The sequence below is a fragment of the Narcine bancroftii genome, chromosome 4 (genome assembly GCF_036971445.1).
Source record: "Narcine bancroftii isolate sNarBan1 chromosome 4, sNarBan1.hap1, whole genome shotgun sequence".
In the NCBI taxonomy this organism is placed as follows: Eukaryota; Metazoa; Chordata; class Chondrichthyes; order Torpediniformes; family Narcinidae; genus Narcine; species Narcine bancroftii.
In genome coordinates this window covers 171,686,339-171,701,529 of record NC_091472.1, presented here as the reverse complement: position 1 = coordinate 171,701,529, position 15,191 = coordinate 171,686,339, and the positions used below count along the sequence as shown (strand labels likewise).

Genomic DNA, 15,191 nt, shown 5'->3' with positions numbered 1-15,191 from the left:
GAACTAGGGTGGCATGGTTAGTGCAGTGGTTAGCACATCGCCAGCAACAGGATTTGAATCCAGCTCTGACTGTCAGGGGTTTGAATGTTCTCCCAGTGTCTGCATGGGTTTCCTCCGGGTGCTCCAGTTTTCTCCCACCCTTCAAAACGTACCAGGGTTGTAGGTCAATTGGATGTAATTGGGCAACACAGGCTCGTGGTCTGAAGGGCCTGTTTCTGTGCTGTAGTGTTTTATGGTTCCGCAGATGCTGGAATCTGGAGCAAAAAACTGAAACTGTTGAATGAACTCAGCAGTATAAGCAGCATCTATAGAGGCAGACTTTCAGGTCAAGACTCTGTATCAGGGTCAATCAGTCCACAAGATATTAACCCCAGAGTTAACTAGATGAAAAGTCAGCATGCTTACATTTCATACAGCAAATGATCTGATGACTGCACACACAAGATCATCATGGATCGGATATACATTAGCCACTCTTTTCTGGTATAGATTGACCGAGACTACTTGGACAAGATAGCAATAACACAAGGTTTCTCGAGCGATTATCTTATCTGATACTAGCAACAACACAGAAGATACTAGCAAACCATCTGGCCCATATCATCTCCCAGGAAAGCAATTCCATTAGTCCTCACCCCCCCCCCCCCCCCCCTTATTTCCATCTACATGGACTTTGAGGAATAAAAGCAGATTTTATTTAAATGCAGGTATGCATACACCATTTTGCCTCACAATATAATCTAGACTGCTCTAAATCTCACCATGTATGGTCAAAGCTGATAAAAATGTTGGGCCACAGTACAAAGGTACCAGATTTATTTCAGAATGTTAGGACACCAACACAGTAGAACTAACATTATAAACTCATGAGGAGCATAGACAAGGTGAGTGGTCACTATTTTACCCCAGAGCCAGACTCTAGAACTAGAGGGCATGGTTTTAAGGTGAGAGGGAAAAGATGCAAGGAGTCTGTACATTCTCCATGTCTGCGTGGGTTTCCTCCCCCATTCAACAAACCAGGGTTGTAGGTCAATTGGGTGCAATTAGGTGGCACGGACTCATGGACCAAAAGGGCCTGTTACGAGCTGTATATATGAAAAAAAGATTTATAAAGGAACTGATGGGACACTTATCCACAGAGTGGCAAGTATGTGAAACAAGCTGCCAAAAACAGATACAATTCATTGTTTAAATGACATTTAGACTGGTATGCTTAAAGGAAAGGTTATAGAGGGATATTGGCCAAATAAGCAAATGGATCCAGGTTAAATAGACAACATGGCTGGCATGGACCAACCTGTCAGGCTAAAGGGCCAATTTCCATGCTGTAAAACTGACTCCTTGCAGTAAAACAGATGCGTCCTTAAATAAAAATTAACCCCTGACTGCAATCTCCCAGCAATATGAAACAATCTCCTATCAGCAGATTATACTTAAGCTCTGCTTGTTAAAACAAACAGGTTTTGGACTCTTGGTATTTAGAATGGGATTTGCTTTTGTGGATGAAGAAACTGTTTAATCAGCTATCACTGCATTACCAAAGGCACAAAGACACAAATAAAACACATAGCCATGGTCTCTGGGATACAAAGAAGCCATTTCGCCTTAACTATCTGGACAGCAGTAGGAGGAACAGTTAAAGTCATTGTCAAAATTCACACAGCACAGAAACAGGCCCTAATGCCCTCAGTATCCATCCCAGGCAGAATGCTGACCCCATTTTCCAGCACCTAGCCCTCTGTCATGGAGTTTCAAGCACTCACTTAAAGGACAAGTATCTGCCTCGACTATCCCCTCAAAAAAAAACTAGTTTGATTTCAGTTACCTTCTGGATGTAAAAAAATCCTCAAATCCGCTCAAAATCTCCGAGCTCTCCTCTTAAATCTAAGCCCTCTAGCTATAAATACCTTCATTTACAGGGGAATAAAAGGCTCTCACTAGCTACCTCATCGCTGCCACTCTGTACACATCAATTAAGTCCCATCTCTACTTCTTTTACAGCAATAAACCCAGCCCATCCAGTGGCTAGCCTTCAACACCCCACCCCACCGCGACCATTGTGACCTCACATCCTACTCACAGTGCACCAACCAGAACTGCACGCCATGCTCCAGCAGTGGCCCAACCAATGTTTTGTCTTGTTGTTCCATACCCTCCTAGATCTGAACCCTGGCTAATGACAACAAGTATTTAGAGTGCCATCCTACCAATCTCTACCTACGCTGCAACTGCCTTCAGAGCCCTTGTTCACGGCCCTTTGCCCTTCAGTACTTTTTAAATAGTCTTCAATTTAGTTGTTGGATTACAAGATGGTTCTGGGTTTTTTACCCTCTGGAATCTGGAACTGTGCAAACAACAAGCTTATAACATCGAATCAAATGGAGTCAGACATCTACAGGACAAAAATCGGCTCTTCTGCCCACTTTTCTATGCTGGCCAATCTAGCACCATTTGCTTTGGTTTGGCTCATCCCTTTGAAACCAGCTTTCCACATACCCGCCTAAAAATCTTTTCGACTCGACAATTGTCCTTGCTTCTACCTCTGATAGCTCATTCCACATGGCCACCATCTGGCGTGTGAAGAGATTTCCCTTACCCAGGCTCCCAATGCTCCATTTTTCAATCCTGACCTTTCAATCTTTTAACTCTCACCTTAAATTTATGCCTCCTAGTTTTAGACTAACCCTAACCCCTCATGACTTTATAAACCTTTCAGGTTTCCCTCAGCATCCTATTTTCCAGAGAGAAATGTCCAAATTTAGCAAGTTTCTCCCTTTAATTCAAGCCTGCCAGTTCCAGTAACATTGTCATGAATATTTTCTGCAACCTTTCCAGCTTAATTATATCTTTTGTCCAGCTGGATGACCAGAACTGTACATAATACTGTGCAGTCTCAACAACGTCTTGTACAGTTATAACATGACATCACTGTTCCTGTTCTCAATGCCTTGACCAATTATGGCAAGTGTGCCAAATGCTGCCTTCACCTCCCTATCTTCCCGTGTCACCAGTTTCATGGAACTATGTTCCAATACTCCTGTCTCTTTGCTCTACCACACTCCCCAGGACCCTACCATTCACCATGCAAGTCCTATCAAAGTGCAACAGCTCACACGTCTGCACTACGTGTCAGTCTTAAATTTTTGCATAAAACTTGGACATGAAGAAATTGTTCAACAAGCAAGTTTTACCATTAGAAACAACAGTTAATAAAAAGGAAAAAATATTTTTAAAAAAGCATTGACCGATTTCCTAATTCAACCTACAATTTAGAGTGATATTTTTATTTCTTACAAAAACTTTTCAAAACTAGTTTTAAGGTACAAACTGGGGTTGTTGGCAGCATTACTCAGCTCCTAACCCACATTTACTAACTGTATTAGCTTTTGTTAAATGTTATCTTGGAATTTACTCAAAAAGATTTTACTTTTTGTATTAACCTCCACAATCTGAAGGTCATCACAACCTGGTCAAAACTTGATTTGGTCCAGTAGGGGGCACAATAGAGGAACCGGAGCCAATTGTCTTGGCCCTGACCACAGCACCCACCAAATTGAACTCCTCACGCTCAGCCTGAACCTGTCCCCTTTGAACTATCAGGGATGTGCAAGGTGTTCACAGGGGGCTTCAATACAAGTTACCTTTTCAAACGAGTCAGGTTTGATGGAAATGCAAATAGGAAGTGAACAATGGAATAGTTTGCCATCCTCCCCTCCTTTTCTATGGTCAACAGTTCTATAAGCAGAGGGTACAAATCATTTCGATAATGTACGATAGAACACTCCATCTCACCAGGTAACTAGCACACAAGATAATATCCATCAAATCATCCTTCAAAACTCAGCTTTCAGGAAACTTGATGTGATTAATGGACAATCTAGTCAACAAACTTGCTCTGGTAGCAGATGGAGTGAATTATTGAGCACTTGGGGAAAATAAATCCTGCTGAGAAATAGTTGGATATTCACCAATTCACAAAGGAGCACAAAAATAGAAATGCACTCCAAACTATGCTCATAGTTAAGGTTTGTTCAAAGACAATTGGACAAGTCCCTCCAAGTTAATTCATAAAGCAATTACAGCTCATATTGGTTTTTTTTTTAAAAAACAACCTTGGGCTGGAGTTCAGCTTACATCCCCAATTACCATCATTCTTGTTGATGCCCAAGTAAAGCAGGTGAAGACGAACGAGGGTGTGACAAAGATTACCTAGAAGGCGAGAGTGAGAGATCACACTGGCACTTCACCCTGGATATTTCATTATTAATCCACAAAATGTTGTCAGGGGGTGGGAGTGGAGGGCAATGGGTGGGGAATAAGGGAGTTTGGGAGAGATGATTTCCCAGTCTGCAGAGATAAGCAGCATTGACACTGCCAAAGCATCCACACAAGGAAAGTTCCCACTCCTGACTGCAGTACAACATCCAGTACTGGAAGGTCAGGTGCCTGAGATGTTGGCAGAGATGCAAGGTCTCAGGAGGCCACAATTAGATCCAATAGGTTGCACGCATTCAGCTTGCTCGCTACCATGGAAACCTCCCCTCCCTTTCAGTCGCTAACTCAATGTTCCTCCACATTCAGCAGCAGTAAGAGGCAACAATGGGGGGGGGGGGGGGGGGGGGTGGCAGTAATGCAAGAGGACATCTTCAGACATCCAACAACAGAGCTCTCACCTGTCTTGCAGGAGTTGGGAAGCGAACTTAACAAGTGCACTGGGACTTAACTACAGAACAGGGGGGCCAGGCATGACCTCACTCTTGCTAATCTACCACAGACAGTATTGCCAGAGTGACCTTCACAGTCCTGGTCAGTGAAGACTCCAAGACCCAAATTTCACATGCCGATGGACAGACTGTCATATAGCACGATTGTATGTGGGTGGAAAATAATCAGAAACAAATCCAGCATGTTCAAAGCAGAGATTAGGCAAGTTTATCAACAGAACTTCATTCAATGACAACTCGGCAGTTTCTTCACCCACCACACTCCTCACTCTTCCAGAAGCCAATCCTTGCTCAATCCTCGAGTAGCCAGACATGACCAACCAACCTGGAGGGCACACCTGCCAAGGCCAAGCAATACCATAGCCAACACAAGGACAAATCTTGGCAAACTGAAGGAGCACAAGGAAAAACTCACTCAACACACAATTCCATCCCAATGTGTCAACTCCAGCCCCAAGGCCAAACGTGGACAAGAGACGAATTAATACCAGGAACAGCATTGGAGGCTAGCCTTTGACATCAAAAAACATTCATTGCACCAGGGAATCTGGTCAAGAACTCTGTGTACTCAGCTATGGAGTAGTTCACTGCCATTGGTTTTAAGTGCCACTTGCAATTAATCCCTCCAACATTAAAGCAGTCAGTGCTTTCAATGCAGCCAGGATCAAGCTACACAAGCAGCAGGTAACATTCACGCAGATAAAGTGCTATTCAATGATCATCTCCCAACTACAATTTGACCTTCTACAGTGCAGGAACTGTATCATTAAGATGAAAAGGGTGCAGAAAAGATTAACAAGACTCATCATTCAACAGCATAGCATTGGAATTTCAAATGAACCAATGGCTCTGCAGCTCCAAGGGCAAAGGCTGGTATTTTGCTGCATTGTATTCACCTCCTGACTCTTCAATCCCTATCTGCAAATGACAGAGCAGGAGTGCAGTGGAGCAGTCCCCAAGTTCCTGAGGTGTGCAGCTAGGACACACTGCAGTGCACTCAACAATTGAGCTCCTAGTTATTGAAGCTGGTGTATGGGCTGCCACTCAAGTGGATGGTTTTGTTGTTGGTGGTGGAGCTGCTTGTGTGTCCTAGCTGCACACCTCAGGAACTCGGGGAGTGCTCCATTGCACTCCTGGCAGCTTTGGGCTTCTCTTCAACACAACTCAAACTCACATGCCATCATCCAGAGAAACAAGGCAACACGATTGCTTTCAGGTCACATGCTTCTCCAACTTGGACCTATGCTGGGTCAAAACTCACAAATCCCCTGTCCAATATCCTTCAGAGGACTGTCGACTGCAGATGGGGGAGAAGAATGGCCACCAATAACTTTGAAATAGCAATAAGGACTGCCTTGCCAACTACTTCCATTGGTGTTCATTATTGGAAAGTACCCACAATTTCCCCACATCTCAAAACAATTACATAAAGAACCCATCCAAATACAAGTCAGTGGATTGCATTGAGACTGTAATCAAAGTGTTTTCCCCCATTTTTACATTGCCAGGTCTTCTTGAGCTGGAAGATCACAGCGGACAATTGTCAGAGAGTCACTGGTCTTAACTAAAAGAACACGATCACCTTCCAGTAACTTATTAAGTGTCATCCATGTTTATTTTCCAGCAACTAATGGAATCAAATCAGCCCTCTCTCCAAAATCTGATTTATTGAATGAGTCTTCTATAAGAGGTGCCAAAATAAATGTCTCAAAGTAGTGGCCTACCCCAGTAACTTGGTAGCAAACAACTCCCCGGGTTGGAAAGTCAGAGCATCCGTTCCTGACAATTACTAAGGAAGCTCAGCTGGAAAGTGCGTGCACACAGAGGTGCTAGGGATTAGGATCCACAATACTCCCCCGAGAATGAACTGCACATCACCACCCAATGATTCAGCTCTCACATCTAGAAAACAGCCACACAGGGAAAGAAATTTAAAAATAAAAGCCACCAAAACCTGCATATGTCATTGGCTTCACGAGAAGAGAGACTGGGAGATCAGACAGGAGTGTATTTGATTTTATTTTATTAAAAGTAGCGAATTGTGATGCATTACCTAAAAGCTTATTCAACTGCAACTCAGAGAGTTGGATGAATAATTAAACAGGGTTTTAAAAAGCCCAGGTAATGGGTCTACAGAATTTCAAAAGCCCAACACTGAGCTAAATGCCTCCTCCCGCAGGGCGTAATTTTCACATTTCACAAATCCATGCAATGCAACAATCTATGCCGTTGCGGAAATGTGATCTCTGCACAAGCAAACACAATATTCAACCTCTGCAAGGCCAATGAATGTGCATTTATTTTTATTAATAATGGTACCACAATTGCCCACTATTAAAAGAATGGATCATTTGGTGAGATGCAAGTAGCAATATTCTCTTCTCACTATCCCACCAAGTCACCTCTCCTGGACACTCCTTCACATTCGATAATGTAGTACATGCCGCCTTGATACAACATGCAGAAAAATTGCTGATAGAGGAAGACAATTTGCAATACTCCCTTCTCACCACTCCAAAACCTTAACAACAAGGTCAATAAACTGACAAACCTTCAAAAGCTGATCATCGAATACTTGAGCCGATTTAGAAGCAAGTCAGTAAGTAGATTAGTGACCAAGAGTGTAAAAAAAACCACGTGAAAGAATGGGTGCGAGGAGGGGCAGGGGATACGTACTGGAGAAGGAAAAGATGGAAACCAAGCTGAATAATACTACAGATGCACACAGTCCAGCACTGATCTACTGTCAGGAAATAGCCTTCACTTCCAGTTTAGTAATTGCACACACAAATGTGGACCTGCATCCTACCTACCACACATTATTTAAAAAATGAAACCACTCTTTGAACTGCAATAGTGATGGAACTTGGTCCATTCTTAAATGAAAGTCTTCAAAAATAGAGCTGCGACTGGCAAAGTTATCTTTTCAATGCTTCTGAACGTTGGCCTAATGAATGTTGACCTATTTATTATACTACAAGGCACCCCCTGCCCCGTTGCCATGCCAATGATCGTCCTGGGAACACTCAAGCACTCTTCTCTTTCACTACACCTCCCCCCCCCCCCACCCCGCCCAACTCCACTTCTCCTCCCCAAATCCCCCATTCTCGATTTATGCATTATTTAACCAGCTTGTGGGAAATTTCAGACAAACGTGCATGCAAGGCCAAAACGTGACGTGGGCTCGGAGAGTCTTTGAAACAAGCGGAAAAATAACTAGTACCCCTCCTGGTGTGAAAGATTAGGGCAAGAGATGTGGGAAACCTGCCCCGTTCCAATCCAGTGGCCACCTCCGCCGCGTGTGACCGACCAATCTGTGCCTTCGACATCACTCACTGTTACATTCCTCGCATCGGATGGGGGGGGGGGGGGGGGGGGGGTTTAAAATCAAACCACTCACCGTCTTAGAATCCAGTTCATGTCTCGGTTGCGCTAGAACTTTATCTACGCCCGTTTGGTCAACAAAAGTGACAAACCCAAATCCTCTGGGGGGGAAAAAATACACAAAAAGCAATTCATTCTTTTAACGCTGCGTCCAGTTGGAAGGAATCACAGAAAGATACACAAGTTAGAATCCGAATATACGCCTCAAAACTGAATGGAGATATAGGATTAATGCATAGACACACACGTGAATAAGACAGCCATTCATTACAAAGCGAAGTTTGTGAAGAAACACCGCAGCAAGTCGTGAGTCACTCGCTTACCTTGACCGTTTTGTAACAGGGTCCCGCATCACCATACACTCTTTCACGTCCCCGAATTTGCAGAAATATTCTTTAAGACCCTCTGTTAAAGTTATATAAAAAAGGGGCGGGGTAAGGGTGGAGAGTGAGAACAACTCAGCAGTAGGGATGTAACCGTCGCCACTGGAATTATGTATCTTTCCAAAAAAAAATTACCACTCTTAATATAAAAATAAGCTTATGCATAAGGGGCGCGTTAAGCACCAGGATATCAAAGCTGCCGATTCGGATTATGAATAAAACCACATTTCGTGGAACGGTCAGACTCAAAGCTACACAATTCCAACTCTAACACAAAGATTTACTGTAGATGTAAATAACACAAATAAAAAGAGCATTATCCGAAGTAAAAACACGCAAGCACCGTGAATGGAGTGAAAACATAATGCTGGAGAAACTCAGCAGGTCAGTGTCCTTTAGAAAAGAAAAGTGATCAAATATATTTACAGTATCCTACCTTGATGAAGGGCTCAAGGCCGAAACGTGGGTCATCTTTGCTCTATAAAGTACACCGTTTGACCTGCTGAGTTTCTCCAGCGTTGTGTTTTTACTTTATACAAATGATTTAATTTTAAACAGAAGTTCTCTCTATATATATATTCAAATTGTTAATAAAAGTTGGGAGGTGTATCAGGACACTCCTTACCTTGCGTGGTCTGCCAGCTCAGTCCCCCGACGAACATTTTACTAAAAGAAAAATGAAGAGAGAGGGGGAAAAAAGACAAAGACACAACTCAGACACGGGATTCCGCCATGTTGGCACCTCACACACACATTTAAAGAGCAAAAAAAGTAAGTTGGGCCGTTAACCCAAACCACCCTTGAAAGTCAACATTACAATTTTAAACCGCAAAAAAAATTAAGCTTGATTATGAAGAGTTAAATGTGTTTTTTTTTAATGCTACAGAAATGAATTGGATTTGAGCTCCTGTACCAGGGATCGTGCTGCGAGTCTGCACTGAGCACCGAGTTGGCTTGGTTTGCGTCCGCCTCCATTACCTTCCAGTCCCAGGCAGGCAAGGAGGGCCCGCTCAGCAGAGGTAGGGATGCACAGAGGGAGGGGGGGTGGGGGAGCAAGGGATCGTCACTGGCGGGAGGGGAGGGAAGGGGCAGCCCGGCCGAGCGGCTCTTCATGACCCGGGCTGAACCCCTCCCCCCCTCTTGCTAGTCCCCTCCTCCTATCCCGCCCCATCCCGTGCATCATCCCGCCTTCTTTTCCCGAGCCGACCGGCGACCAGTGAGTGAGTGGCGGGGGTCCGGGCCCGTCACCCGGGCAACCGCCTCGCCTGGTGACGTAATAATGGGAAGAAGTTACAAAAACAACCGCTCGATACTTTCTGTTCATTGATCGGATTCCACGTGGGGCCGTCGGCGCTGCTCTGAGTGTCTTAGATGGTCAAACTCCAGGGACAATGATATCTGCATCCATGAGATAACAGAACACTTGCATTCGCAGCTCCGATTGCACTTTCCGACTGGGTGTAAAGGCGTGTGGAAGTTTTTTTTTAATCTGTAATAAATTAAATTAGACCTATTCGGGCATTTTTTAATCGGTGGCAATAAGACGGTTCGGTGTGATGTGGGTGGTCCACTGCTATTCGCAGATGCAGAGAGGAAGGGGGGTAGCATCGCTTGTATTGGTCAGCAGAAAAAAAATCCATCCCCCTCCTCCCGCCCGCCCGCTTGAATTAGCATTAAGATTTTTTTTAGCGATTTCTGGATGTATGTTTGGAAATCCTAAAAGCAGGATTTTTTTTTTACAAGTGTACGATTTTGAAGACATGATGTTTAATCTCAGTATGGGCAGTGGACTCTCTGACCAACTCATTCTTTTCAATACAAACTCCGAGTGACAACGTCCCTGGATTGTTGTTATATCCGCATGCATGACAGTATTCGGATTTTGATTTCAAATTATTAGAATCGCCTTGAATACAAAAACGGTAGAAGTTTTGTTTAAATCTCATCCCGTTCGCCGCAACGTTCGTCAGCGTGTTAAGAACTTACCGTGCATAATTAAATTTACACGAACCTTTACACGTGGCATCGGTCTCATTACACAGTAATGGAGAATCTCACTCCTACTGAAACTGGGCATGATTCAACCAGGTAAAGGGATGCGTGTGGTTGCAAAATGAAGCTAAATATTATCAACACGCGACAAAACAGTAACACCGTTTTTTTTAATAAACTCAGTGCTCCAAATGCGTATTCCCAAGCTAAAAGCATTATAAATATATGAATGAAGCATTCCTAGTTTTAAAAACGGGTGACCAGTTTTTCCATGAAAAGTGTGCATGAAGTTTAAAGATTTTGCTTATTTACTGAAACAGGAAGATAGAATTTGACTTTCAGCGAGATGTTATTTCATCTGAGAAGATAAACACAGGGTACTTTCATAAGGTTGAGACAATATTAAATAGTATTGTTTCAAAGTATATAGTGGATCTGTTTTGTTTAAGTACAGTTTCAACAAAACAAAGATTTACCAAACGATCCGGATTTTTAAATAAGTATTTTGGTTTACAGTAATCCGTGGCACGTGATAGATGATTAAGAAAAATAAATCTCGGACTGGATCTCATTTGAAAAGGTCATTCGTAGGAAGATAATCATCTAAGAAGTTGCAGAATTGGAGACGAAATATAATTCACACACACACCAGCGTCTGTTTCACCGGATATAAAAAGATAGTCATGTAAATGATCCGAGAGTGGGAAGTTCCGGGTGCCCTTCACCTTTTCTAATAGGTGACCATCTGAGCATTCCACTCCATTGAGCTTTTGACAAAGTGTGCACTGTTGATCATACGAGGGACGATTAATTTATAATATGCTTGCTGCACTAAGGTGGCGAGCATTTGAAGGAGAGTGGGTCTGAACGTGACATCTTCAGCAAGCAACTTGACCACAACCGTTACACTAGACGGGCAGAAATGTTTCCACATGCTCGATCAATTGGAACAAAAAAAGATCGAGGGAAGAAAACGAACACAGTGAATGAATTCAAACAGGAAAGTCTGCAGACGTTGTGATTGTAGTGCAATACACAGAACTGCCGGAGAAATTCACACCGTGTCTATATAACCAACGTTTCGAGCCTGAGCCTTTCATCAAGGTATGTGAAGAAAGCAGACAGGCTTCTGAATAAAAAAGGTGGGTGGAGGAGTGACAGGGGAGGAGGACAATTCAATAGGCAAGAGGCCATGGGTGGGATGGCAGAAGAGAAAAAAGCTAGGAGAGATAGTGGGACGGGATAGCTGTCTGAATGAGAAGGGGGAGGGGATAGCTGTCTGAATGAGAAGGGGGATGGGGCAGAGAGGGAGACAGGGGAGGGGCAATCTCAAACCTGAGAAGTCGATGTTAATGCCATCTGGCTGGAAAATGACCAGATGGAAAATTAGGCGTTGTTCCTCCAATTTGCAGGTGGCCTCAGTTTGGCATGAGGCCGTGGATACACATGTCGATGTGGGAATGGAGTGTGGAATTGAAATGACTGGCCCTGTTATTGCAGCGGACAGAGTAAAAACGATCTCCCAGTCTGTGTCCAGTCTCCAATGTAGAGGAGGACACAACGGAGAACCCGGATGGTCCAATCACCATATACGGTTTCCCCATTCCAAAGGCCTCAAAGCTTCTCAATGTTTCTCAATAACAGATCCAAGCAGTCCCCTCCTCCGCCTGGCAGAACTTGTCCACACCCTCAATAACTTCTCTTTTGACTCATCCCACATTCTCCAAGTCAAAGGGGTAGCAATAGGTACACACATGGACCCCAGCTATGCTACCTTTTAGTTGGCTATGTCCAGCAGTCCATGCTACAGGAGAGTTCCCTCAATTCTTCCTCCGCTACATTGACAATTACTTTGGTGGCTGCCTCATGCACCCATGATGAGCTCATCAACTTTATCCACTTGGCTGCCAACTTTCACCCCGACCCAAATTTACTTGGTCCATCTCTGGCAATACTGTCCCCTTACTCGATCTCCAGCTCAGAAGATCTCCACTGACATCTTCTACAAATCCAACAACTCACACAGTTACCCTGACTAGACCTCTTCACACCCTGTCCCCAGTTAGGATTCTTCTATTCCTTTCTCCCGATTCCTCCATCTAAATCACACCTGCTCCCAGAATGAGATATTCCATTCCAGAACATCTCAGACATCCTCCAAAAAGCGTGGCTTCCTCTCTGGTGCCATCAACTCAGCCCTCACCCCCATCTCCTCTGTTTCTTACATATCTACTCTGGCCTCCTCCACCCTGAGACACAAGGATAGGATTCCCCTTGTCCACAACTACTACCCCACCAGACTCTGCATCTAACATATTATCCTCCGCAATTTCTGCCACCTACAGTATGATTTCGCCATCAGACACATCTTCCCTCGCCACTATCTGCAGGAACTGCTACCTCCATGATTCCCTCATCCCTTCCCACTAATAGCCCCCTCGGTACCTGTGAATGTAGGAAATGATACACTTGCTCCCACACCTCCTCCCTCACCACCATTTAGAGCCTCAAAAGAGTCCTTACCAGTGAAACAACACTTCACTTGTGAATCTACTGCATCCAGTACTCATGTTGTGGCCTTCTCGATATCAGAGAGACGGGAGGAAGACTGGGAGATTTGTGGCCTTCTCTACATCGGAGAGTCTTGGCGCAAATTGGGAAATCGCTTCGCTGAGCACCTTTGCTCCTTCCGCACCAGTGACAAAAGACCTCCCAGTGGCCAATCTTTTCAGTTCTGTGTCATACTCCCATACTCACATGTCTGTCCATGGCCTTATGCACTGACCCACCAAGACCACTTGCAAATTGGAGGAACAACACCTGAGATCTGGGAACTCTCCAGTCAGATGGCATTAACATTGATTTTTCTGGTTTCTGCTGACCTGCTCTCCTCTTCCTCCTCCCCCTTTCCAGTTCTCCTCTCTCCTTCACCCAGCCTTCCCTACTCCACCTATTACCTCCTGCCTTGTGACCACCTCTTGCCCCACTAATCTTTTGTTCGGATGCCTGCCAACATTTTCCCATACCTCGATGAAGGGCTCAGGCCCAAAAAGTTGGAATTGTATTTTTACCTTTGCTATATATAGGACACTGCTTGACCTGCTGAATTTCTCCAGCTTTGTCTGCAGAATTTCCTGTTTTACTTCTGGGAGATTGTTTTGTTGAGCACCTTTGCTCTGTCCATTGCAATAATAGGAACCTTCCAGTGGCCAACCATTTCGATTCCTCACACTATTCCCACGCCAAACCAAGGCCATCTGGAAATTGGAGGAACAATATCCTGTCAGGGCATTATCCAACCAGATGCCAATAACGTCAACTCCTCCAGATTCTATGAGGCTCATCCCATCCCCTGTCTCTCTCTCTCTCTTTCCATATCCCTCTGTCTCCTTTTCTTCAGCTCCCCACCCAAACTTGGCTTCATTGGGGGGGGGGAAGGGGCATTTGTGGGTCGTGCCCTCCCAAATGAGTTATTGTTACCCCCCCCCCAACCACCTGCATCACTAGTGTCACTAGGGGGTTGTAGACCACACCGGGTGACACCATCATATGTCACCAAATTTAATCACATGGTTTCATCTCCATGCACTATAATCATGAGCGTTTGTCTGAAATGCCAGAGGGAGGGGGGATCTGTGATGGCGCAGCGGACAGAGGAGATCCATGGAAGGTATGGCATCAGTTACCCCCCCTCCCCGCCGCTGAGTGAGTTCTCGAACGGTAGTGTTTTCCCTCCACCCACCTGCCACAGTAGCCCTTATGTCCCTAATTAGATCTCTTCTGACGCCGACTCTGTCTGCACCCCCTTCCCTCTCCATTCAGAGAGCTAACCCCTTCCCCCATCACTCCTCAGATTTTTTCTCTTCTGCTTTTCCACTCCAATCTACCTCTTGCCCATGGGCCTATGCTCCTCCCTTTACCTTTTGACTTCGACACCTGCCTGCTTCCTGTTCATACCTTGACAAAGGGTTCAGGCCTGAAACGTTGGTTATATCCCATTTCTTCTTATGGACATTCCATGACCTGCTGAGGTTCTCTGGCAATTTTGTACATTGCACAGTAAATGCAAGGAGTGGACCATTTCAAAGTGAACACATGTGCAACAAGGCAACAGAGGACGAACGGTCAAACTATAACCTGAGGCTATGCACCACAGATGTAAAGAAAAGGAGAAAGCTACAGTTCAGAGAATGTCTCCCTTTCGTTTTGGGCCATATGTCAAAATAATGTTTTACCCTTTGCAAGCTCAAAGGATTATTTAAACTTTGCAGATTCTAGCCGTTCATTTATTTTTAAAACATCAGTGTATGGTTTCGCCCAGCAGGTAATGGGCTTCAGCAAAACGAGTTCACCAAATTGTGGCTCACACCAAGGATCAACGAACATGCGGTCAATTTACAGCATGAACAATGCCATTTGTGATCCACTCACATGTCTCCGGAACTACATCCCAATCACAAGTCAAATTCGGAATTAAATGCAATGGGCAAGATTTTAAATTACAAAGAGTAGCAGTAATTCATAAAGTAGAAGTTATTTTTCAGTTCCACCATTTATTCATTCTTTTGCCGACTTAACAGAATTATGTCAATTCTATTTTTTTTAAACTCATGCTCACTGTGCAAGGATGTGGAAGTTCACCAGGCAGAAAGAATGCACTTGGGCTCTGTTGATACATGTTACATTTGATTCCCCTCCACTGTTTATA

The 15,191-nt window shown here is 44.3% G+C and overlaps 1 protein-coding gene across 11 annotated transcripts in view; it reads right to left on the bottom strand.

The window, feature by feature from the left end:
* LOC138761221 (RNA-binding protein Musashi homolog 1-like) overlaps positions 1–9,770 on the bottom strand; it is a 185,342-nt gene extending 175,572 nt beyond the window's left edge. For 5 of the 11 annotated variants that reach the window (XM_069932996.1, XM_069932994.1, XM_069932993.1 and 2 more), the window contains exons 1-3: positions 9,405–9,763; positions 9,117–9,157; positions 8,432–8,513 (exon numbers count right to left, since the gene is read on the bottom strand). In XM_069932996.1, the coding sequence (XP_069789097.1) occupies positions 8,432–8,513; positions 9,117–9,157; positions 9,405–9,604 (323 nt within the window). In that variant the 5' untranslated portion in view covers positions 9,605–9,763. Of the gene's footprint in view, positions 1–1,945; positions 2,013–8,124; positions 8,210–8,431; positions 8,514–9,116; positions 9,158–9,404 lie in introns of those variants that run through there. The other 6 variants (XM_069932998.1, XM_069932997.1, XM_069932991.1 and 3 more) reach the window with 6 other exon arrangements.
* Positions 9,771–15,191: the final 5,421 nt, after the last annotated feature.